At 53.4% G+C, this 19,823-nt stretch overlaps 1 protein-coding gene across 1 annotated transcript in view; it reads right to left on the bottom strand.

The window, feature by feature from the left end:
- The window catches only part of Col22a1 (collagen type XXII alpha 1 chain), a 229,501-nt gene that overhangs the window by 172,892 nt on the left and 36,786 nt on the right, over nucleotides 1-19,823 (bottom strand). Inside the window, exons 4-5 of the mRNA XM_046449181.2 lie at nucleotides 8,284-8,358; nucleotides 2,647-2,758 (exon numbers count right to left, since the gene is read on the bottom strand). Coding sequence (XP_046305137.1) covers nucleotides 2,647-2,758; nucleotides 8,284-8,358 — 187 coding nt within the window. The remainder of the gene's footprint in view (nucleotides 1-2,646; nucleotides 2,759-8,283; nucleotides 8,359-19,823) is intronic.

Here is a 19,823-nt window from a genome sequence, read left to right as displayed (position 1 = left end):
TCACCCAGGACCACTCCCAGGCAGAAGAACATCCCATCACTCACAGCACTTGGGAGTACCCGGAATTCAGGGACAGCCTTGCTCACTGCCCACGGGGGAAGACAAGCGTTCCCAGTGTGTCACAGACACAGATTTGGTAGCCACAAATCTCCTCCTTATTTCCTCAGTGAGTCCAACTCTCTTGTTATTTTCTTTCTGAACAGACTCTCTTCTTTTAAGTACATACACACACACACACACACACACACACACACACACATATCCTAAGAAAAAGTCAGTACAGTCAAGGGGGGAGGCCCTGACAGAATGTTTGAGAAGGAAAATGTCATAATCTAATCCTTTCCGTATGAATTTAGCAGATTATGGGGCAGCAGTGCCAAGGGCAAGGGTCTAGAGCTAGAGGCCCTGAGTGTGAGGCCCCCTTCCTCTTCCCACAACTGTGAGGCTTTGAACCAGTTACTGCCTCATTTAGAGTCTCAAATGTTGAATAGATAAATGAGATTAATGCCTGCCTAGTTTATCTCATTTTATTGTAGTGAGAAATAAATCAGATAAGACACATAAAATGCCCTTTGCATATCCAACAAGAGATAAAAAAGCACACATGTTGAAAGTGTCATCCCTTTTCAAGATGAGTAAAATTACCCTGCAGATTGTGTGTGTGTGTGTATAAATTTCAAAGCTTTAGAAATTAATGCAAATTTTTTCTTCCTTAAAATTTCAGAGCTTCGTGGGCTTGATGTTGTTTCTGGAATTTTGCCATTAAAACAAATGTGAACCATGTAGAAAGTCCTTCTTAGGACAACTGTGAACATAACATGAGCTCAAGTCCATTACCCAGAAACCATGTCCCAGGCAGCATTCCATAGAACAGCACCTAAAGCAATGTTCAGGTTTGGCTGGGTGTGGTGGCACAAGCCTGTAATCCCCGAACTCAGGAGGCTGAGGCAGAAGATCACAAGTTTGAGGCCAGCCTCGGCATCTTAGCGAGACTCCCAGTCACTTAGCATGACCATGTCTCAAAATAAAAAGTTAAAAGGGTTGGGGTCATGGCTCAGTGGTAGACCACCCCTGGGTTCAATCCCCAGTACCAAACCAAAAATAATAAAATAACACATTCTATTGATGAGGCATCATTAGGAAGTGGGAGGCTCCTGTTGGGCCCTTGCTTCAGATTTGAACTTTCACTTCCTCTCCTTTGTCTCCTCCTCTCCCAGTCACACTCTCCTGTGAGGAGAAGTTATACGAGGCTTTTTCTATTTACAAGGCCTATGGCTGGGGAATCGCATTGGGGTCATGATGTGAGACGAAGCCTAGAGTCCACCCAACCCCTGCGCTTGCCACCTCCAGGTCAGCAAGAAGCCAGGCTCTGGAGAGGAGGGGATTTGCCTCATTAACTCTCCTTGGGGTCACCTCGTGGAAGGCAGGCGCTGGAGCCACAGATGAGGTGAGCCAGGCCAGGGGCACAGCTGGCATATGGAGGATGCTCACCGAGCTGAAGGACCGCACGTACAAGTGCAAACCCCGACCTGACGTGCGGGCACCTCCCCCAGCTGGCACCTGCAGGGCAGGCACCATGGCTATGGCTCCCCACTCTCTCGCTCAGCACAGATCCGCTGGTCCCCGACTCTGGTTCCGAGCTTCCCCAAGGGGCTTCGGACTGTGCGAGGGGAAGCGGCCTGGGCCTGTCCATGAAGGCCATCTGCACGGCTGATTAACAACAGCAAGTGTGTGCGTGTGTGGTGCAGGAACGCAGGTTGTGAGCAGAGTGCCCAAAGGGACAGCCTTTTGGTCCAGGAGCTCAGAGACAGTGTCCTGGAAACTCCATGGTGAAGCCCTCCCTGAAGGAGGAGGAGAGCAGGGGTCTCAGGTTGGGGAAAGACATCAGCAAAGCCGTGGGATGGCAGGTGTCTGTCAGGCTGGCAGAACGGAGATGGGCCGGTGGCGAGGGAGGCCAGGTGGCCAGGTCTCACAGGGGCCATTTGCTTGGAAGCAATTAAAGAGTTTTAAGATGGAGACGGGGTGGCAGCATGCAGCATCATTTCTGCTTTCAAATGATCTGTCTGCAGTGAGAAAAACTGAGCCTTTGTTTGGGATCATGTTTAGCCCTTGACCTGAAACCCACTGGGTGTCAGACGCTGGCCAGACCTTTACACAGATCCTCTCTGGGACAGTGCAGGGCGAGGACATTCCCCTCTGTTGGAAAAGAGAGCACCAAGGCACAGAGGGTGAGACCAGCCCTAGTCAACATGCAGCTGGGACTCCACTGGCCAGAACCGCTGGGTGATTCTGGGATGGACTGTGTCCACATGCATTGCAGCCCTGGTCTGTAGGAGGTGCTATGTACCACTGACCTTTATGTTTGTTACTTAAATTGATAGAAAAATGTATATGATTAATGCCCGATGTGTATGGAGCAATGGGCATAAAAGGACCAGAGAACTGTTAAGTAGGTCAAGAACACTAGAAGGTCAAGGACACAGGTTGGATTTTCAGTCTGTGGTTTCATCTTCCTGGGACCACTGAGGCACCACTGAGCAGGACAAAGCCCAACTCAGCACCTGTGTGCCACTGTAGCTGCCAGTCCCTCTCCTGCCCTTTCCCAAGGCTTCCAGGCTGGGTCTGGAAGGAGATGTAACCACTCACTCTGTCCTCTGCACCACGGGGAAGGATCCCATCCGAACGTAGGAACTCTGTGCTCCGTTCTCTCTCCTCCCCAAGATTTCCTTCACACTGAACAAATCCATCAGGTCAAAACCTGTGCAAAGAGAAGAAGTGGGAGTGAGCTCCACAGAGGGAGAGTGTGAGGGGCAAGGAAGGCACCGTGCTCTCTGGAAGGTGGCCTGCCACCCTGCCAGAGGACAGAGGTGCTGCAAGAATTGATGTCCAGGGAAAACAGGGCCACCCCGACAGAGGGCTCCAACACCCATCCCAGCAAGAAGGTGCAGGGGATGCAGCTGCTGTGCTCCCACAGGAGTGGGAACACCCAGGACATCCTGGATCGCAACCAAGCACATGACAAATGGGAGGCGGCTGGTGTCTCCTGCCGCCAGGCCTGGCTGCTGCAGAAGCCCCGAGCACGTGCTGGCTCCACAGCAAACCCTCAATTGAAGGGCTTTCCTTCCTGCTGCTACAATTTTTGTTTTGATTATAGTTTGGTATTTAAGTTTCCCGACTTAAAGATATATCCCAGAGAAGAAGACATTCTTCAGGATATTGCACCAGTGAAAGGTGCTTTTGTTGGGTTAGTTTCCCCCCATAGATGCCCTGAGTGTCATTGTCAATGTAAAGTGATGTGACAAGCAGGGCCTGGGCTGGGTTGAGGGATGGGGTGTAACCTGCCCAGGCCCACATCTGCATCTGTGCGAGGCTGGCAAGTCCCGTCCCAGCAGGAGCCTCCAGCCCTTGCTTGTAGAAGGAAGGCCACAGTGTCCACCAGACAGGGCTGCTGTGACAACTGGATAAGGTCCTGCACACACTCCACAGACAGCCGGAAGTCCACAGAGCTGGAGTGACCAGACGCCGTCCACCACAGCACATCCCGAGCCACATCTCCCTAGGGTGGGATGCTTTACAAAGCTGTCCAGACCCGTCTGGAGGGCTGATGAGTTTTGCAGACCAGCTCCTCAGAGGGGCCCGAGGACGACGCCCACGGTGGAGGCTGACAGCAGACACCACAATGACTGGGGACTGTGGCCTCGGGCCTGGGGCAGCTCTCCCAGGGTAGAGGGAGGCTGAGAGGACAGCCGGGATGAAATAGCTGCGCATCCCCAGGGCGGCACAAGGCTTGCCATCAGTGGCACGTCACCCATGACTTCGCTCCAAGTCCCTTGCTCTCTCCACCATTCTAAGATGCTGCCATGGAAATGAGCTCACAGGGCTCACGTGATAATGACCAAAGCCCCTTCCACCACCAAGATTGCTTATCCATTCCCGACCTGATTTAGAGAATCTGCTCGGTGTCGAGTCCTGAGGGAGGATGGGCAGGGAGGGAAGAGGTTTCATGCTGATGGGGATTTGGGGTTTTAGAATCAGACAGGGCTGGGTTGTGCTTGCAACCACGATGCCCTTGCTGTGTGGCCTCGGGCAGGTTGCCTGACATCCCTGTTCCCTGGTTTCTTCATCTGTTTAAAGGGGATTGCTCTGGAAGGTGCCTCGGGATTTCTGTGACTTGAACAACAGAACACGATGCTCTCCCTGCATGCCTGCCATACAGCAGGTGGCCCGCAATGAAGCTTTTATATTGATCACTTTCTTGTCATAATGATTGCAGCTTCCTCTGCCACTTCCCCCAGAACACCCCACTGTCACCTGGTTATACGAGACCAGATTTCCAAAGAGCAAATTCAGCAAACAGCAGTCGCCACTCCCATCAGGGAAGAGTCCTGCATGGATCCCGCAGGGCCCTTGAGCTGCAGGAGACAGGCAGCACCAGGCGGAGGGAGAAACTCACTAAAGGACACAGAGGACAGCCTCCCCACTGCTCCCTCTGCACATAGGCCAGCGCAGCCCCCAGCCCACGTGGCAGGCCTGTGGGTTGTCAGGAGGCCCCTCTGTGGAGAGGGGACTTGTGGCCCAGAGACCTCAGTCCACATGTGGCCTCAGGCAGAGGCATGGGGGCCTGCAGCTCTGGGTGCCTAAGCAGCCCGGGAGAAACAGCTCTTGGGGCTGACAAGGCACCAGTGCAGGGGCTTGGACAACCCACCGGCCTGCCGCGTGCATGGGCCCCGAGAACCATCTTAGCAGGGGGCTGGAGAGCCCAAATCAGTGGGGAGGGCTGCCACTTGGGACTGGAGGACACTGGCCGAGAAGACCTGCAGGGCCCTGCGGTTTGAGGTTCTGTGGAGCAACACCAAGTCCTTCACCAGCTGAAGGCACAGAGCCTGTGAGGTGGGAATGAGTTTTGGACTTGGCCCTTTCTGGGCCCTGAGGCCAGCCCAGTAATGGTGGGCAGTATGGCAGCATCCTGGGGGCTTCATTCCCAGTGACCTAGGGTGAGGGGTGCCCTTTGCAGGCTGCAGCCCACAGGGGAGCCCCCAGGGCCACAGCTTAAGGAAATCTGCCAAGTCTAGAGGGACTCACACCCAATCCCCAGAGAGCCAGGGACCAGGACCCCGAAACAGGCCTGCTCCTCTGCTTCACAGCTTTGTCAGCTGTCACTGGAAGGTGCCACCTTCGTCTGAATTTCCCCTCAGCAGTTACATGTGGGAGAATTACAATAAAAATGTTTTAGGAAAGCCGACCTCTGCTGTACTTTCTGGGTCCACTTTTATTGGCTTCAGTGAATGAAAAGGAAGGCTTAGCGATGACAAAATTTTCAACAACAAGCAATTTACTAGGTGGCAGCAAAGGGCACCCGAGAGAAAAGACAAATTGCCTGAAATAAATAAGAACTGGGAAGGGAAATGAGGTGGCGTGGAGCAAGGTGCCCTGAGGTAAGGCAACTGGTCAATGCAAAAGTCATCAGGGGCACCTTGCTGCAGCCAGAAGTCAGATAGGCAACTGGCAGTGTCCCCAGGATGCTCTGAGGGCCCCTCAGGCCAGGCACCTACTGTGCACCCCTCATCCTGCAAAAACTGCACTGAACAGAGCTTTAGTGGACAGGCCAGAGCAGAGCTGCACAATCTCACCCCAGTTCTCCTCGTGCTTGTGCATTTCCATCATTTCACAAGGGAGTGGGCCCAGGGCCTGAGCTCAAGGTTTACAACTGAGCTTTGTGCCACTCAGTGAATGATGGGCATTTCCTCTAACATTCAGTATTTCTCTCTGTTTATCCTAAGTCCCTATCTGAGTAAGGGATTTGATTATCTGGATGTGGGGTCCCAGCTGGAAGGAGAAGGAAGCCCAGGTACAGGACCCGCAGCAGGTCTGCCATTCCTAAGCACCAGGAGCCAACTCCCAGGAAAGCTGTGTCACATTCTCAGTGCTAAGGATTTGCAGGTTGATTTTGACAGCTGAGGGACCCTCAGAGACTCTGGTCAGATCCACTGTTATCCAGTGGGGAAACTGAGGCTTCAGACCTTGACCCGTTGGCAGGCAATGGGGCCATCTAATATCCCTGTTTCAGTTTCCATCTTCTACCCCTGTCTGCCTCCTCATTGTTCCAGATAACCCCGAAAATAGCCAGAGTCATTTAAGGAAATGCCTGGAGGTGAGGCTTTTGGGAACTGCATTTTTTCCAGAATACAAAAGATGCTCAGATTACCCAGTTATATTTAAATTGGCAAGTCTGAGGCGCCATCTCTCTCTACTCCCTCTTCAGCTTCAACCTAGCTGGATATTTTTCAGGGTGGTAATTATCATAGTAGACAGCAGATAGAGCAGGTCCTCTGTGGACTCAGAGCTGCATGGGCAGGTGTCTGCTCTGCCTGCAAATGGAGGCCCACCTGGCCCTGGGCATCATTTCCACGAAGCCTCCACAGAGGGGAGGGGAGGTTTCAGGACTCCACTGGTGTGGGTGGACCCGGGAGGATTCGTAACAGGCTGTCTCATTTCTACCCACCACCAAGCAGACTCTTCAGCAGAATCCTCCTCACGTCCAGAGACTAAAATACTTGTTCAGATCTGCATATTCACACATGCATACGCGAGTATGTGCAGACAGACATATAGGATTTGCACACACACAAACATGTGTACACACACATACCCACACAAGCACACTTTCTGATTCTTCCCAGCAAGAATCAGTAATTCTTAAGTAGAAAAAACAAAACAACACTGCTCTTGAGTAGGCAGAATGGCGGGAAAGCCTGAGTTGCAGGCCACACAGGCAGATTGATGGGCTCACTTGCCTTCCCTTTTTCCTCCTCCTCTCTCCTTTTCTTCCTTCCTCTCTTCTGCACTTCCTTCCTCCATCCATCTTGTGTCCACCTCCCATTCATCCAGCTCCCCTCTGCCCATCCCTGTTCTCAGGATTTACTGCAGCCTTCTCCCATTCACTCGGTTCATTCATGCATCCACTCGGTCGATCATTCAACAGACATTTACCGAGCTCCTTCTAAGTGTCTGGTGCTGCTCCAAGTCTAACTGCCTGGCACAGGGCACCTGGGCAGCACGGTTCAGCTGTCATACGCTCACTTCAAGGAAACTAAGCCCAGAGCCCAGAGATGCATCACCTTTATCTCAGGAACTGGACAGAGCAGCCACCACAGTGGTGGCTTCCTAAGCCCCCTCTGCTCACCACATGCCCAACAGGAGAGATGAGTCCCTTGTCTTTGTCTGGGTTCCACCAAAACTGCTAGCAGTTTATTTGGAGGTGCTTGATAGGGCACAGGGTTGGGGATCAGGAGAGGAAAGAGCTGAGAGGATGAGTCATGAATCCAGTTACACAGCAGGCCGTGCTCCTGGACCCTGCTGGGAAACACCGGGAAATGGGTCCAACATGGGCCTGGGATGATCCCCCAAGGAAAGGTGGGGCTGGGAGGGTTCTACACCAAGTTGCTGGCTCAGGGATGCTCCAGGGAATGTCACCTCCCTGGCACCCTCTGCTTGCTGTGCACAGAGGCACAGCAGACTTCTGACATTCTAGACAAATCCTTCAGGCTCAAGGATGCCAAAGCTGGTATCTTGAAGTCCACAGGAGCACACTGACATGGCAGGGTCCCTGGGAGGCAGGAAAGCAGCCCACGAGCACATGTCAGAACTGGGCTCGAGAGGGTGGAAGAGGGAGAAGAGGAGCCTGAGTGAGTGAGCCTTGGTGAGAAGGCAGGGTTGGTGGTCCAGGGTGGGGGAAGAACTTGCCCTGAGCTCATACATTTAAAGAGCTAAGCAGGATGTCCAGCCACAGGGAGGCTAAGAATGTCCAGCATTACCAGGCTGATGGGGACACTGGCCAGCCCCCTCCATGCACTTCCCCAAACTTCTCTTCTGTCCTCATGGAGACAGCCTTGGAGGAGCCTCTGTGGAATTTCTCCCTGTGCCTTGCAGTCACATGTCTGCAGCCACGTGTCTCTCTGTTCCTCTGCCCTGATTCATTCATATATTTATAACACGGTGCGGCCTCGCTCACTCCCAAGTGCATTTATGGATCCATTCTTTTGCTGGCTTTGCCCATCCTTCCCTGGCTTAGCCTCCAGCTCCTTTACAAACGCACGCCACCTGACACATTATTTAGGGACTCCTATAGAATATCCACGGCCTGTCAAATGGAAAACCATGAATGTTCTCCACTATTGGATGGATCACTGCCACCTGTGTGGTTCAAACAAGCCATCAGGACCTTGGTGAAAGATGCGACTGAGAACAGGGTCAGAGAGGCCACCCCTGTGTGTCCTCACTTACCTGTGATTTCCTTGGTGCCTCCGTTGGTGTGCTTGAAGCGATCTCCTTCTACTCGGACACTGGGGCAGAGCACATCTGAGGGAAACGAGAGGAGACAGGGTGATGAGAAAGCATGGCCCCTATCACCCTGTGATGTGTGACACCCAACGGACCCCACCCCCCCCCAAAGCCCAAGCAGACACAGAGGCCACTGTCAGCTCCACATTCCACTTGTGTCCTGGGGAAGCACCGCTCTGCAGGTACTGCGCTCGGCCAGGGTGAAACATTAACAAGCATCACCACATCTCCATCCAACTCATGGCCTCGCAACTATGGGAAACCAGACACTGAGACCAAGACTAGGCCACAGGAGGGAATAAGTGATGGGTGGGGGGTCCAACTGGGGGATTCAGAGCACAGGTGCACCCCCCCAACCCAGCCCAGAGGACAGAAGAGCTTCCTGGAAAAGGTTCTCTGTAAGGAAGAATGGAAGACAAAGGAACAAGTGAGACACAGATGAGTTTCTTCATTCACAAAGGCAGGGACACACACAGGGACTCCAAGTCAACCGGGAGACTGTGGATGGGCAGGACCAGAAAGGTGTCCTTTCAGTCACCCAATGAAACTTCAGGTACAATTCCAGGAGAAGGCAAATGCCAGAAGAATGAAACTCTCTCAGTTATACAAAAGTCATAAAATAAAAAGAGTCACGATGCTACATTAACGCCTCTCTTAAAGTCTTCATGAATCTTCACTTGAAAAAAAAAAAACGGTTTTTAAAAATGAGCTCTTTGGATATTTCTACCTATCCCAGGACAATCAGTAGCTCTGAGATTCACTGGGTTGGGTCCAAGAGCTGGCTCCAAGGACTGCTAGCCCACTGGCCTTTATAGTCTCAGTGTGAGTATCTCAACAGGAGAGACCTTCAAATGCACACCTGCAGCACAGCTGCTTTGGGGACTGGTCAAGATCAACCCAGGACCTAGGGGAGGGAAGCACTCCCTCAGACAGAGCACTTGAAGCAGCTCGCTGACCTCACGCAGACCCAGCCCCGCCCAGGAAGCAATCTGGCTATCACGTTATTATTTTAATTGCCATTACTGAACAGTTCATCATCCCATCAGTTCTATGTGCAGTGACCACCTCTCCTATCTGGGGGCATCAGTGTTTCAATGAGGGTCACTGAGGCTCCGTTAGCCCAACAGCAGTGCAGAACAAATAGATCTCCCCTGATTTGGGAGGAGTTATTTTTAATGCTTATCCTTAAAGGCACCACCAGGTCTGACAAGCCCCATGGAAGGGTTATTTTGGAAACAGCACCAAGCTGTCTGTCTAGAACTAAATATGAGAGAAGACGCAGGCACTGGGCAATATTTAGACAGCTCCACCCGGGACAGATGCAGCTGTGGGGTGACGATCAAGTGCTTTAACTTTGGCAGCCTGACAAAGACAGGCGGGGGATTACATGTCACTTATGTGAGTTTAAGGTTTAAAAGGACTTGACTTAGAAGGTTCCATCGTAGCTGTGAGTAAATTCCTGGAGGCTGGAGCTCAGGGTGGGCTGCACCACTGAGTCTTGTCTGCAAACATTCCTCAGGAGGAGGACCTGGCTCCCAGATCCAGACTGCAAGGCCAAGTCGAAGGTCACAGACACGGGAGAAATGGCATCTCCTCAAGAAAGGCAAAACTTGCCCAAACCGCTTTGAGGAATCAGCTTCCGAACAACCGCAAATCCTTTTCCATACCATCACCAAGCTTCGTATGTTCAGGAGGTTCAAGGTGCATTTTTAGCGACTGGGTTAAGTTAGGCAAGGGGCTCCTGAACTACCCGCTCAGCCAGGCTCTCCGGAAATGCCAGGCTCTTGGGATTCACCTGCTTGGTACAGAGGTAGGCTAAGCCCCTTGGGCCACATTCCAATTCTCTGTGGTCAGGTTACCTCCACACCTTGGCTACGACCCATGTGTTTCCACATTCACTCTCACTCGTCTATTCAAAGTGAAATATGCACGCAACTCCAGATGGACCCCCAGCTCTGACGTTCTAGATACGCAAACACGGACAGTCCATCATCCCTGATTCTGCCTCCAGATCATTCTGGAGTTAACTGCAGTGAATGGCTCCAAACACGTGAAGGTCACAGAAAGTGCATGAGCTTGTGGAACCCTCTGTTCCCTTGCTGGAGGTCCCTGCCCCTCCATCCTAGAGGCTCTGCTGGACCTTTGGTGCCTGCAGGGCCCTGTGTCCATGCATCCAGCCTGGGGTCTCAGAGCTGAGGGCACCTTGTTGAAGGTGCTGTCTGGCCAGTCGGTCCCAGTTGGTGGGTCTCCACTGTCTTCACAGCATGAGGCCCGTGCAGGCCCCAGTTCTTGCTGAACCCAAGTGGTCAATGACCCTGAGCTAAGAAGTGGGTGCTGAACGGCCGACTGGAGGGCCTTCTGGGCACGGCCTTCATCATTGTCTTAGTGAGCCAGTGAGAAGATTCATGGGCTCCAGGGCTTATGCCACGCAGGTGCAGCAGATGCCATTAACTGCAGCCTGACACCCACTGCCTGCTCCCGGCTGAAGAAATGCTGCCTTAGTTTGGAATGGCAGAGTGGTCTGCTCAGGAGGCAAGCTGAGTCTGGCTGGGCTAAGCCAATGTGGCCATTCCTTTCCTGTCTCTCAGCCAAGGAAAGAAATCGCACAGGTTTGTGGAGGTTGGAAGGAGAAGTGGGTAGACCATAAAGCACCTTGATTTCCTTGTCGTGGGGGATAGACAGGTGGATGGGTTGCAACTTTACTTTCCCGCCTCCTCCTTCCAGTGGAGGACATGGTCTCTGGGGGCCGACCCAGGAGATCTGAGGAAGTAGGGGAACTCCAAATCCAGCAGCCCAAGCCGGGGTGGAAGCTTGAAAACCAGAAACGCGTTCCTGTCTTGTCTACGTCACTGCCGTGAGCTTCTCCTCACCCGCAGGTGGGAGCGCCACAGGCCACAGGCCTTCCCTTCTCAGGAGCGGCACCGATAAGTCAGGGTGAAGGACCAACTGGACAGCCAGAGTCCCTGTCTGGCGCCCGAGGACAGCGGATGAGGTGCACACTGAGGCATCAGTGCCCTGGTAAAGGAGCCACCGGCAGACCAGGTTCCCTTCACCGTCCCAGCAGAGACATTCCAGAGAAGGATTTATCGAATAATCATCCAGCATCAACAAGAAGCAGTTCCAGAACTAAAGATGGAGTTAAGCTCTCAAGAACAAAAAACGTGTTTGGTTTTTTCCTGGTTGGTTGATTTTCCTTTTTGAAAACATAGAGAAGGACTGATGCTCACAGAGTTCCTGTTCCCTTGGAGTTCATTAATTGTTTGCCTGTTGACATTCATTTCCCGCAGTCTTTAGGGGGCTGGAATAAACACCCCAGACTTCAGGAGAGAAGGCACATGCAGGGGCTCCACTGCACCGGGAGCTATGGGTCCATCAGAGCTGCCGCTCTAAGGGGAAACACCGGCATATACTTCAGTCTTTCTGGAAATGCACTTGAACTTGTAATCGGTTTACTCAGTGGGAAACTGGGAGTGGATGTGTGTTGCATTATTGGGAGGGGGAGGTCTGCACAAGCTGGTCTCGGGTGTCCTGGTACTTTGTGTTGACACATCTATGGATTAGTCCGCAGTATACGAAGCCCTGCCACCCACTGACTGTCAGCCATGATTTTTCCATTTGGGAAAGTAGTTATTGAGCACCCACTGTATACTGCTCATCTAACCTGGAACTTAACCCACAACAATCATCCAACAAGGTAGATTTTGTTCCCTTAACACAGATATAGAAACTGATGCTTAACAGAAGTTAACAAACCCACCAAACGGGAGGAGTGACTGAATAAATGCCTACCTGAATCTGGAATCTAGGAGTACAGGTGGCAGAACCTAGGTAGGAGATCAGCAGGACCAGCAGAGGCCAGGGAAGGAGGCCCGGCAGCCCGCTGGGGCAGACAGAAAGCAATCACTGCTCATCCATGACCTCTCCCCAGCCACTGCTGAATGCAGCTGACCACAGAGAGACCATGACATTCCAAGAGAGCAGGGGAGAGGCGGAGGAGGGAAACATGAATTAGATGCCTGCAGACACTGACCCTGTGCCTCTGCTGCTCAGAGGCCCACAAGGGAATCATCCATACACCTCCACCTCAGAGAAGTGGCAGCCACTGAGCCAGGCACAAGGGCCCTCGGGATCGTGCTAATAAGGCACAGTCCCAATGGCTCCTGGGACTGAATGCCCACATGTCCAGATATGCTATGTGGTTTGACTCTGGGCCTCTCAACTGTTCTGCTGGGGGAAGTGGTTAAATCGGGACCAGCAGACACAAGAAGACAGCTTCTTATGCCCTGGACGCTGCTGCAAGCACGTGAAACACATCAACACACTCAACAGTCCTCGCCACAGCTTCCTGGGATAGGTGCTACTATTTACAGATACAGAAAGAAGGACATGAAGAAGTTAGTAACTTTCCCAAGGCCACTAAGCCTCTGGCATCAGGGTCTTGGGCTGATGCAGTCTCTCCACAGCACCTGCCCAGGTTCCTCCAGCCAACCGGGACTCAATCTGGTCTCCAAAGCCTGCACTGACAGATGGCCAGTCTGACACCTTCTGAAGCATCCCATTCTTTCTTCAGTTCTAACTTGCCGAAGGCTCTTCCTCATTCTGCACCATTGGATTCATTCACTTACACATAGGAAAAAGAAGCTCAGAGAGATTAATTTCTCTGATATCACATAGCCAGCAAATGGCAGAGGCAGAAACTATGCCCAGGGATTCAGATGTAGGCATTTTCCCTCAACCACAGTCCATACAATCTCAGCCTTTGAAAGCACCCTGGGAGTGCAAGGCAGGGCAGCTGCTACTGTCCACATCTTACAGGAGGATTATTAGCCTCCCTGCACATTATAAAAGTGGGTGGGGATGCTACTAACCAATCGCATGTCCATAGTGCAGATCATGTGAGAAGAGGAACACAACGTTGACCTGAGGTCAGACGCTGGGTTCTTATCCCCAGTTCCACTTCTACTTCCTGTTCTGGAACCTTCTGGAGACTCCTGACTTGCATCTCTCTTCTAGGTCAAAGTTCTGGGCACAGCCACCTCTGCAGAAGCCACAGATCCTCTGGAGGGATGATCCACATCAAACAGGTTCTTCAAGTTGTAGGGATGTGTGGTCAGGGAGCCAATTTGGGATTGTTCATGTGTTTCAGAGGCAGCCTGATAGAATATTTAGCAAAGAAAGCAGTTCTGGAAAGAAAAAATCCCCAGACCTGCTGACAGCTGCAAATGCTGGTAACCAGTCCCCTTCTCCTGTTTTTTTACCACTATCTCAGAAGCAGAAGGTGCAGCAGGAGGTGAGATGGATGGGCTCTCACACAGCCCCGCCCCTTCTCCATGGTGAGCTGGGGTGCAGCCATCTATGTTAGGAGACCAGAGGAAGAGAGCAAGGAGTGAGGAGAGCCCCTGCGAGGCCATCTCCTGCCCCAGCCGGAGCACAAGCTGCTTGCTGAATAAGGAGAGAAAGAACAGGGCCAGGCCAGGAGAGAAGGTGACTCCAAGGCCAATGGGAGAGAGCCAGGGAGTCACACAGGCCTCATGTCTTCCATGCCAGTCCTCCCTCTATGTCTCTGTGCAAAATCACGGTCCCCATGGGGCTGTCCTAAAGATCGGATGGTTTGTGGATGGGAAGTCCTGGGCAAGATACCTGTCACCTAATGAGTGAGTGCTCATTCATTCCCTCATTCCTCAGCCAACACGTGTCTTCCAAGTGTCTGGCACAGATGTCCTGGCCAAGGACAAGGCAAGCATGTGACTGCACCGGTGAGGTGGCTCCTTCCCTCCAAGGTCATGTTCAAGGAGGAAGTAGAGAGCAACAGAGGTGCAAGCTGGACACCATGTGTCACCTGTGCCATGGGAGATATCGCCCCTGCTGTGACAGGGTGACATTCGGTTAGCTGAACTGGGGAGATCTCTGAGGTGACTGACACCTGAACTGAGACTAAGAAGGTAAACGGGCCAGCCAAGGCAAGCGCACAACAGGTAGAAGGTACCAGCAAGCACCAAGCCCCGGGGCTGGAAGGGCCTGGATTGTGGAGCTGAAGGGGCACAGGCAGAGAGTGGGGGAGCCCCAATTCAGGGTAAGGAAGTCCCACTGCCCAGGAGGGCAAGGGCAGATATGCTGGAGGCCCAGAAGAAAGTGACTTGCTACTGGGAACAGGGTCACTGTATTAGTGTCACAATCCAAGGACAGCCCATCATCAGTGACCCAGGTGTGCCAGGGGTTCCTTGGACCTTGTTTCCCTCCTGGGGAATGTCCCATGTCCTAGCACCAAGGCCTCACCGAGACTGTAAAGACCATGCCTAGGAGCAGATGAGATGGAGGCACAGTGGGCTGGCGGGCAGCAGAGCCCTGTCCACCAGTGCCACAGGCCCTCAGACTCCTTCTCACTCCTTTCATCTGACAAGGCTGCAACTCCCAGGGGACAGCAAACCTTCCAGAACCCAGTCTTCTTCCCTTGGTCCCACACAAAATGAATGCTGACCGTGCACCTGCTACTGGATCGGTCAAGGGCAGGCAACAGACGGCAAATGCCAAGTACCATCCTGCCGCGAGCCATCCATGGCCATGTGTGAGCTACGTGAATTTGTGCATATGAGGGACTGGTCTGGCGTTACGTGCTGATTAGGCTACATGACTCAAGTGTGCCTTTCTTCTCACTCTCCTGTGATCCCACGTAGCACCTGAGATGAGTGTGACTTGATGAAATTTAAATCAATCTGCTGACCACAAGACATCGCCAAGCAAGACTCCACCTTCGAAACCCTACCCTTGCCTTATTTGGGTGGAATACTCTATCGAATGTCTTCTTCCCAATAAATAGGGGGTTTCTGGTGTGCTCGCTCTCTTGCCTCTTGCCTCCCTTGCTCCTCTTGCCCTCCAGCATGGGAGCAGACCCCTGAGGTGGCAGAGTCGTCTCTGACCTACCAAAAGGTATTTTGTGTTTGTGTGGTCTTTTGGTTGCCAGCCCAAATCACGTGGAGTGACCCTGAATCCGTGGCCCGCGCGGGTTGTGGGTGACATCACCCAACAGAGACGATGGAGACTGATTGGAAAAGCCATTGATATCCCAAGTACTGTGTGATTAGGACAAGCAGAAAGTGCCCAGGCAAGAGCTGGCTGAGAGCACTGGGCACCCTGCTGGAGGGTCAGGACGGGGACCTTTGAAGGACAGGATGGTGGCAGGTAGGCGAAGGCAGGAAGGTGCACAGACCCACTGGAGGCCCAGGCAAGGGACTGGAGTGAAACGTGGACACCATGCCCGAGGGACCGTCAACAGAGAAGAGCAGCCATGAGATGAGTGGGGGAATCAAGGGCCCCAAGATGGTGCCCATGGGCTGCGGCAAGATGGGACACTCTGCAGAGGGGCCCGATAGTGAAAGGCAGGGGTGAAGCTCCCTGACGGTCAGGGGAGGAACACTAGTGGTCTGTGCCCATGCGATGGGTGGAGGAGGGAAATGGACAGGCTCAGGTCTACCGTGAAAGCAAACTGAGCATGCTTTGGTGGCAGATTAGATGCAGAGCTGGAAAAGAGAAGGTGCTGCTCAGTGTCTCCGGAAGACTGGACCTGGATGCCCAGTGCAAACTTTTCATTTGAGATGTCCCTGAGGTGATCAGAAAGCATCTGTGATCTATAAAGCTGGCCTCTGGATTTCAAGACCCAGCTCCCAGCCGGGGCTCAGGCTATGGAAGTCGCTGGTGCGCAGCAGGGTCTGAGCACCGGGGGTGGGTGGGAATGCTCACACAGAGAAAGGGAGAGTACAGTCTGCAAACCAGGTCTCAGGGCCACCAAGATAAAAGGGGTGACGTGAGGCCTGATGGCCACAGAGGCTGAGGAGGGGAGGCCGGCAAGGCAGAGTGAGCCAGGGAGAGTGAGGTCCCAGGTTGCACGGGGCAAGGGTTCCAGCAACAGGGCCATCCCCGAAATCAATCCTGTGCTGGTGTCATCCAAGAAGAAGGCAGCATTGACCTGAGAGTTGGCATCTCACCGGGCATTGGTGCCCTGAGTGACAGGAAAAGGCCAGAAAAGGTTCACGAAAAGGTCAAGCAGTACATGGGGACCTTAAGGGTACCAGCTGTGTCACACAAGTTCTCCTTCCCTGACCTCTGGTTCCAGGGACTCTGAATGGGCCTCCTCCTACCCTCTGGAAAGGACAGGCGAGGGAGCTGTCTGGGGAAATGGCAGGAAAACACACTTCCTCAAACAGGGCTCTTCTCTTTGCAGCAGTGTCCCTCCTGGGGTGCCCAGTCAGCCCTGCTCCACGAGCCTGCCATCCATCCCCCAAGACCCAAGGCAGAAGATGGGCTACTCAAGAAAAAGAACTGCTGGGTCAGGCTGGAGGGGACAATGGAGGGAGCCACTTCCATCTGAAATTGTCCTGAAAAGAGTCAGACTTGGGGATCGGGAGAAGTCTGAATGACCCCATGGTCCAGCCCTATGGCTTTACAGATAAGCAACTGTACGTCAATAAAGAGGAAACGCCTCGTGGGGCATCTGTACCAGGGCCAAGCCAACCAAGGGCCACCTCAGAAGGGCACTCTGCCCACCACCTCCTCCCTATAAAGCTAACCCCACAGTGTGTCGCCTGCTGGGGTGACTCTGAGCCCCTGCTCTAGTGTATAGGAAAACCCGTCTGAGGAGGGAGCACTTGGCTTCTGGTGCTGTGAGCCCCAAGCCCGGCCTGCTGTCTGGGATGCAAACCTGGCACCAGGTTGTCTGCACTGCCCTTGCTCCCTGTTCTGTTCTGTTTGCTCCTTGGCAGAGGGGGAGCCTGCTGCTCTTGGGGTGGCATCCCAGGCCCTTCCCATGCTGAGCCTCATCTGTTCAAGCTCTTACCACTCACCCCGTGGGGTCTAGCAGGGCCTGGGGGAGAGAAAGCATGGGCAGTACCATGTACATCCCCGAGGGAACCAGACCGCGCACAGCAGGGCCCTCTTTTTCCTTCTGCAGAGTTGGATCTTGGAACCCCCAAGGGATGAGCAAAATATCACCAATCCAGCTTGCCAGTTCATCCCCCACCTGGCTTCCCCAGGCAGCAACCAGAAGATGGAGGTCCCCAAGCCTGCATCCTGGGTGCTGGGCCCAGGGTGGGAGGGCTACAGAATCCAATAATCCCTTCATCACGGCCTAGATTCTGAGATAGAGAAATGCAAAATCAAAGAAGCCTCAGGTTGCAAAGGTCCCATAGGAATCCGGAGGTCAGCTGACAGGACATTTCACTTAGCCCTGAAGAGAAGGTGAGAGTCCACAGCCCAGGTTGGAAGGGAGAAGGGAAGAAACAGGAAAAGGGAGCTCAGAGGGACCTGGTCAGACCCAGCCTTGACCCTCCGACTCCACATCTGAGCACAAACCTCCACCCTCCTGGTTTCCAGAAAACACAGGACTGGCCGCATGACCCCAGACGCCCTCCAGGGTGTTGCTGCCTCCTCCCGGAGTCCGTGGTTCTCCGGGAAGATGGGCAAACAAGATGAGGTGGTGTTTATTTTCTCCAGTCTCAGCCACATTCCTCCATTAGCATACGGCCTGGCGTCAGACATATTTGTGTCTAACCTGAAGGCCCTGACCCCCAAAATCAGCACCGATGACAGTGGCAGACCACAGGGACAGAAGGCCCAGAGCCCCAGGAGAGGGCAGTGGCTGGCTCCGCTCGCTACCATCAGGCCACCCAACTGCTACATGGGAGAAAACAGCGAGGCTGGGCCACCTTCACTGCATCCCAGGCCTCCAGGCAGAGACACTTTCTCCTGGCCCTCTTTCCCAAGGGCTGGTGGAGACCACCTCCTGAACGGGCATGGGCGGCCACAAGACAGCTACGGGAAGGCTGGTGGGAATGACAGCCAGCTGCTGAGAGGCGCAGCTGGAGGGCCTCCGTGGGCTGTCCTTGGAGGCAGGGCTGAGGTGGGAGGGGGGCAAGTGTGCAGCTCAGGCCGCAGACAGGGCCTCCTCTCCTCCCCAGGGCACCCCCTCTGGGAGTGCTGAACCGGGGAGCAGCCTGCAGGCCTCCTGACAATTTGCAGGGGGGGGGGGAGTGAGGGTGAGCACGCAGTGGGGCTACCTGCCTCTGTGCTTCTCCATGGCCACCAATGACCTCACCTGCAGCAGGGCTCTGCAACACCTGTGGCCCCACACCTGGGGAGAGCAGCAGCTCTGGCCTGGGCCTCACCTTCAGCTCTGAGTGGTTCCTGCTGCACCTGGTCCTCCTCATGAGCCAGGATCCCTGATGAAGACCCGACTCACATTTCCTACCTAACTAGCCCCTTCACCCACTTCTGGGCTGCTCCCTTGCTTTTCTGTCCCCTCATGGTGATCCATTTGCCACCCTGCAGTGCAGGGAACTTAAAGCACAAATAGGGTAGCACCTCCCTGGCTTAAACTCCTCAAGGGGCTGAGGGAATGAATGTTCACTTGGGGAGAAATCCAGTGAGCTCCATGCTGAAGGATGCCAATTCCCTGATGGCTTCCCATCCCTCACTGTGAAGTTCAAGGTGAAGCACAACAGTCTTAACTGCCTTTCTCCTCAATTCAGAATAAACCCCAAACTCTCCTCAGGCCGAGACCCTCCAAACACCAGCCTCTGTCCATGCTCCACTCCATCACCTCACACCCCCAGGAGCCAGGGCACCAGCCTCTCAAGGCAGAGGTGAGGCCGACCCTGCCCCTACATAAATTCAGCAGTTGTGCTGCCCACTCCTGGGCTGTGCCCTCACAGCGGTCCCTGAACCACCTGACCTGAGAGGAAACTTCTTGTTCTTTCTTACCTCCCTCCTGGGCTTTGTGTAATGGATGAAGCATGTGCTGTTACATTCGGCTGTGATTTGAATCTATAATCTTAAGTGCTATCTTTGTCATGGGTTTGTGTTAACGATTGCACTCCCCTGCCCTAAGTGGTGAGCCCCCTGTGATCCGAGACATCCTAAATGTGTGGACAGTATGTGCATCAAAACTATAAGATTTTTGCCTTATTTTTTGTCATCCTTATGTTTCAGATGAGGAAACTGGGGCTGTGGTCCCACCCTGCAGATGCTAGACCTGCCCTCAAAGAGGCTAAATAGTGACTAAGAGGTGATAAATGTCAAGCACAGGAACTCAAACCCAGTCTGCCAGCCTAAGCATCTCAGTGTCTCACCTTGATAGGTGCTGCCTGGCCTCAGGAGTTAGGATTTCTAAAAGATGAAATAAAAGCTTCCACTAGTCTAGGTTTGCAAAGATCTGCGCTACAGGTCTATTAGCTCTCTCAAGCTCTCCATCTATCTTCGTAAATTCATGAGGCTGTTCATGGCCTCCTATCAACAAAACCTGTGGACCAGGGAGCCTTAGACATTGCTCAGGCTAGACCCCACTGCTGCCCAATGAGTCACACCGTGCGATTATCACCTGAGGTGACTTCCTGTGGCTGAGCCAGAGTTCCCCTGGAGACATTTCCAACTGCCCCGACCCCACACCCAGGGACCTGCACCAGGGGGAGGTGCTGATGCCCAGCTGGGCTGCT

This window comes from Marmota monax, unplaced genomic scaffold, assembly GCF_021218885.2.
Source record: "Marmota monax isolate L192 unplaced genomic scaffold, Marmota_monax_Labrador192_F-V1.1 WCK01_AAM20220418_F8-fsc00073, whole genome shotgun sequence".
NCBI classification, from domain to species: Eukaryota; Metazoa; Chordata; class Mammalia; order Rodentia; family Sciuridae; genus Marmota; species Marmota monax.
The sequence above is the reverse complement of the archived record's forward strand: the minus strand, read 5'-3'. Positions and strand labels throughout refer to the sequence as shown.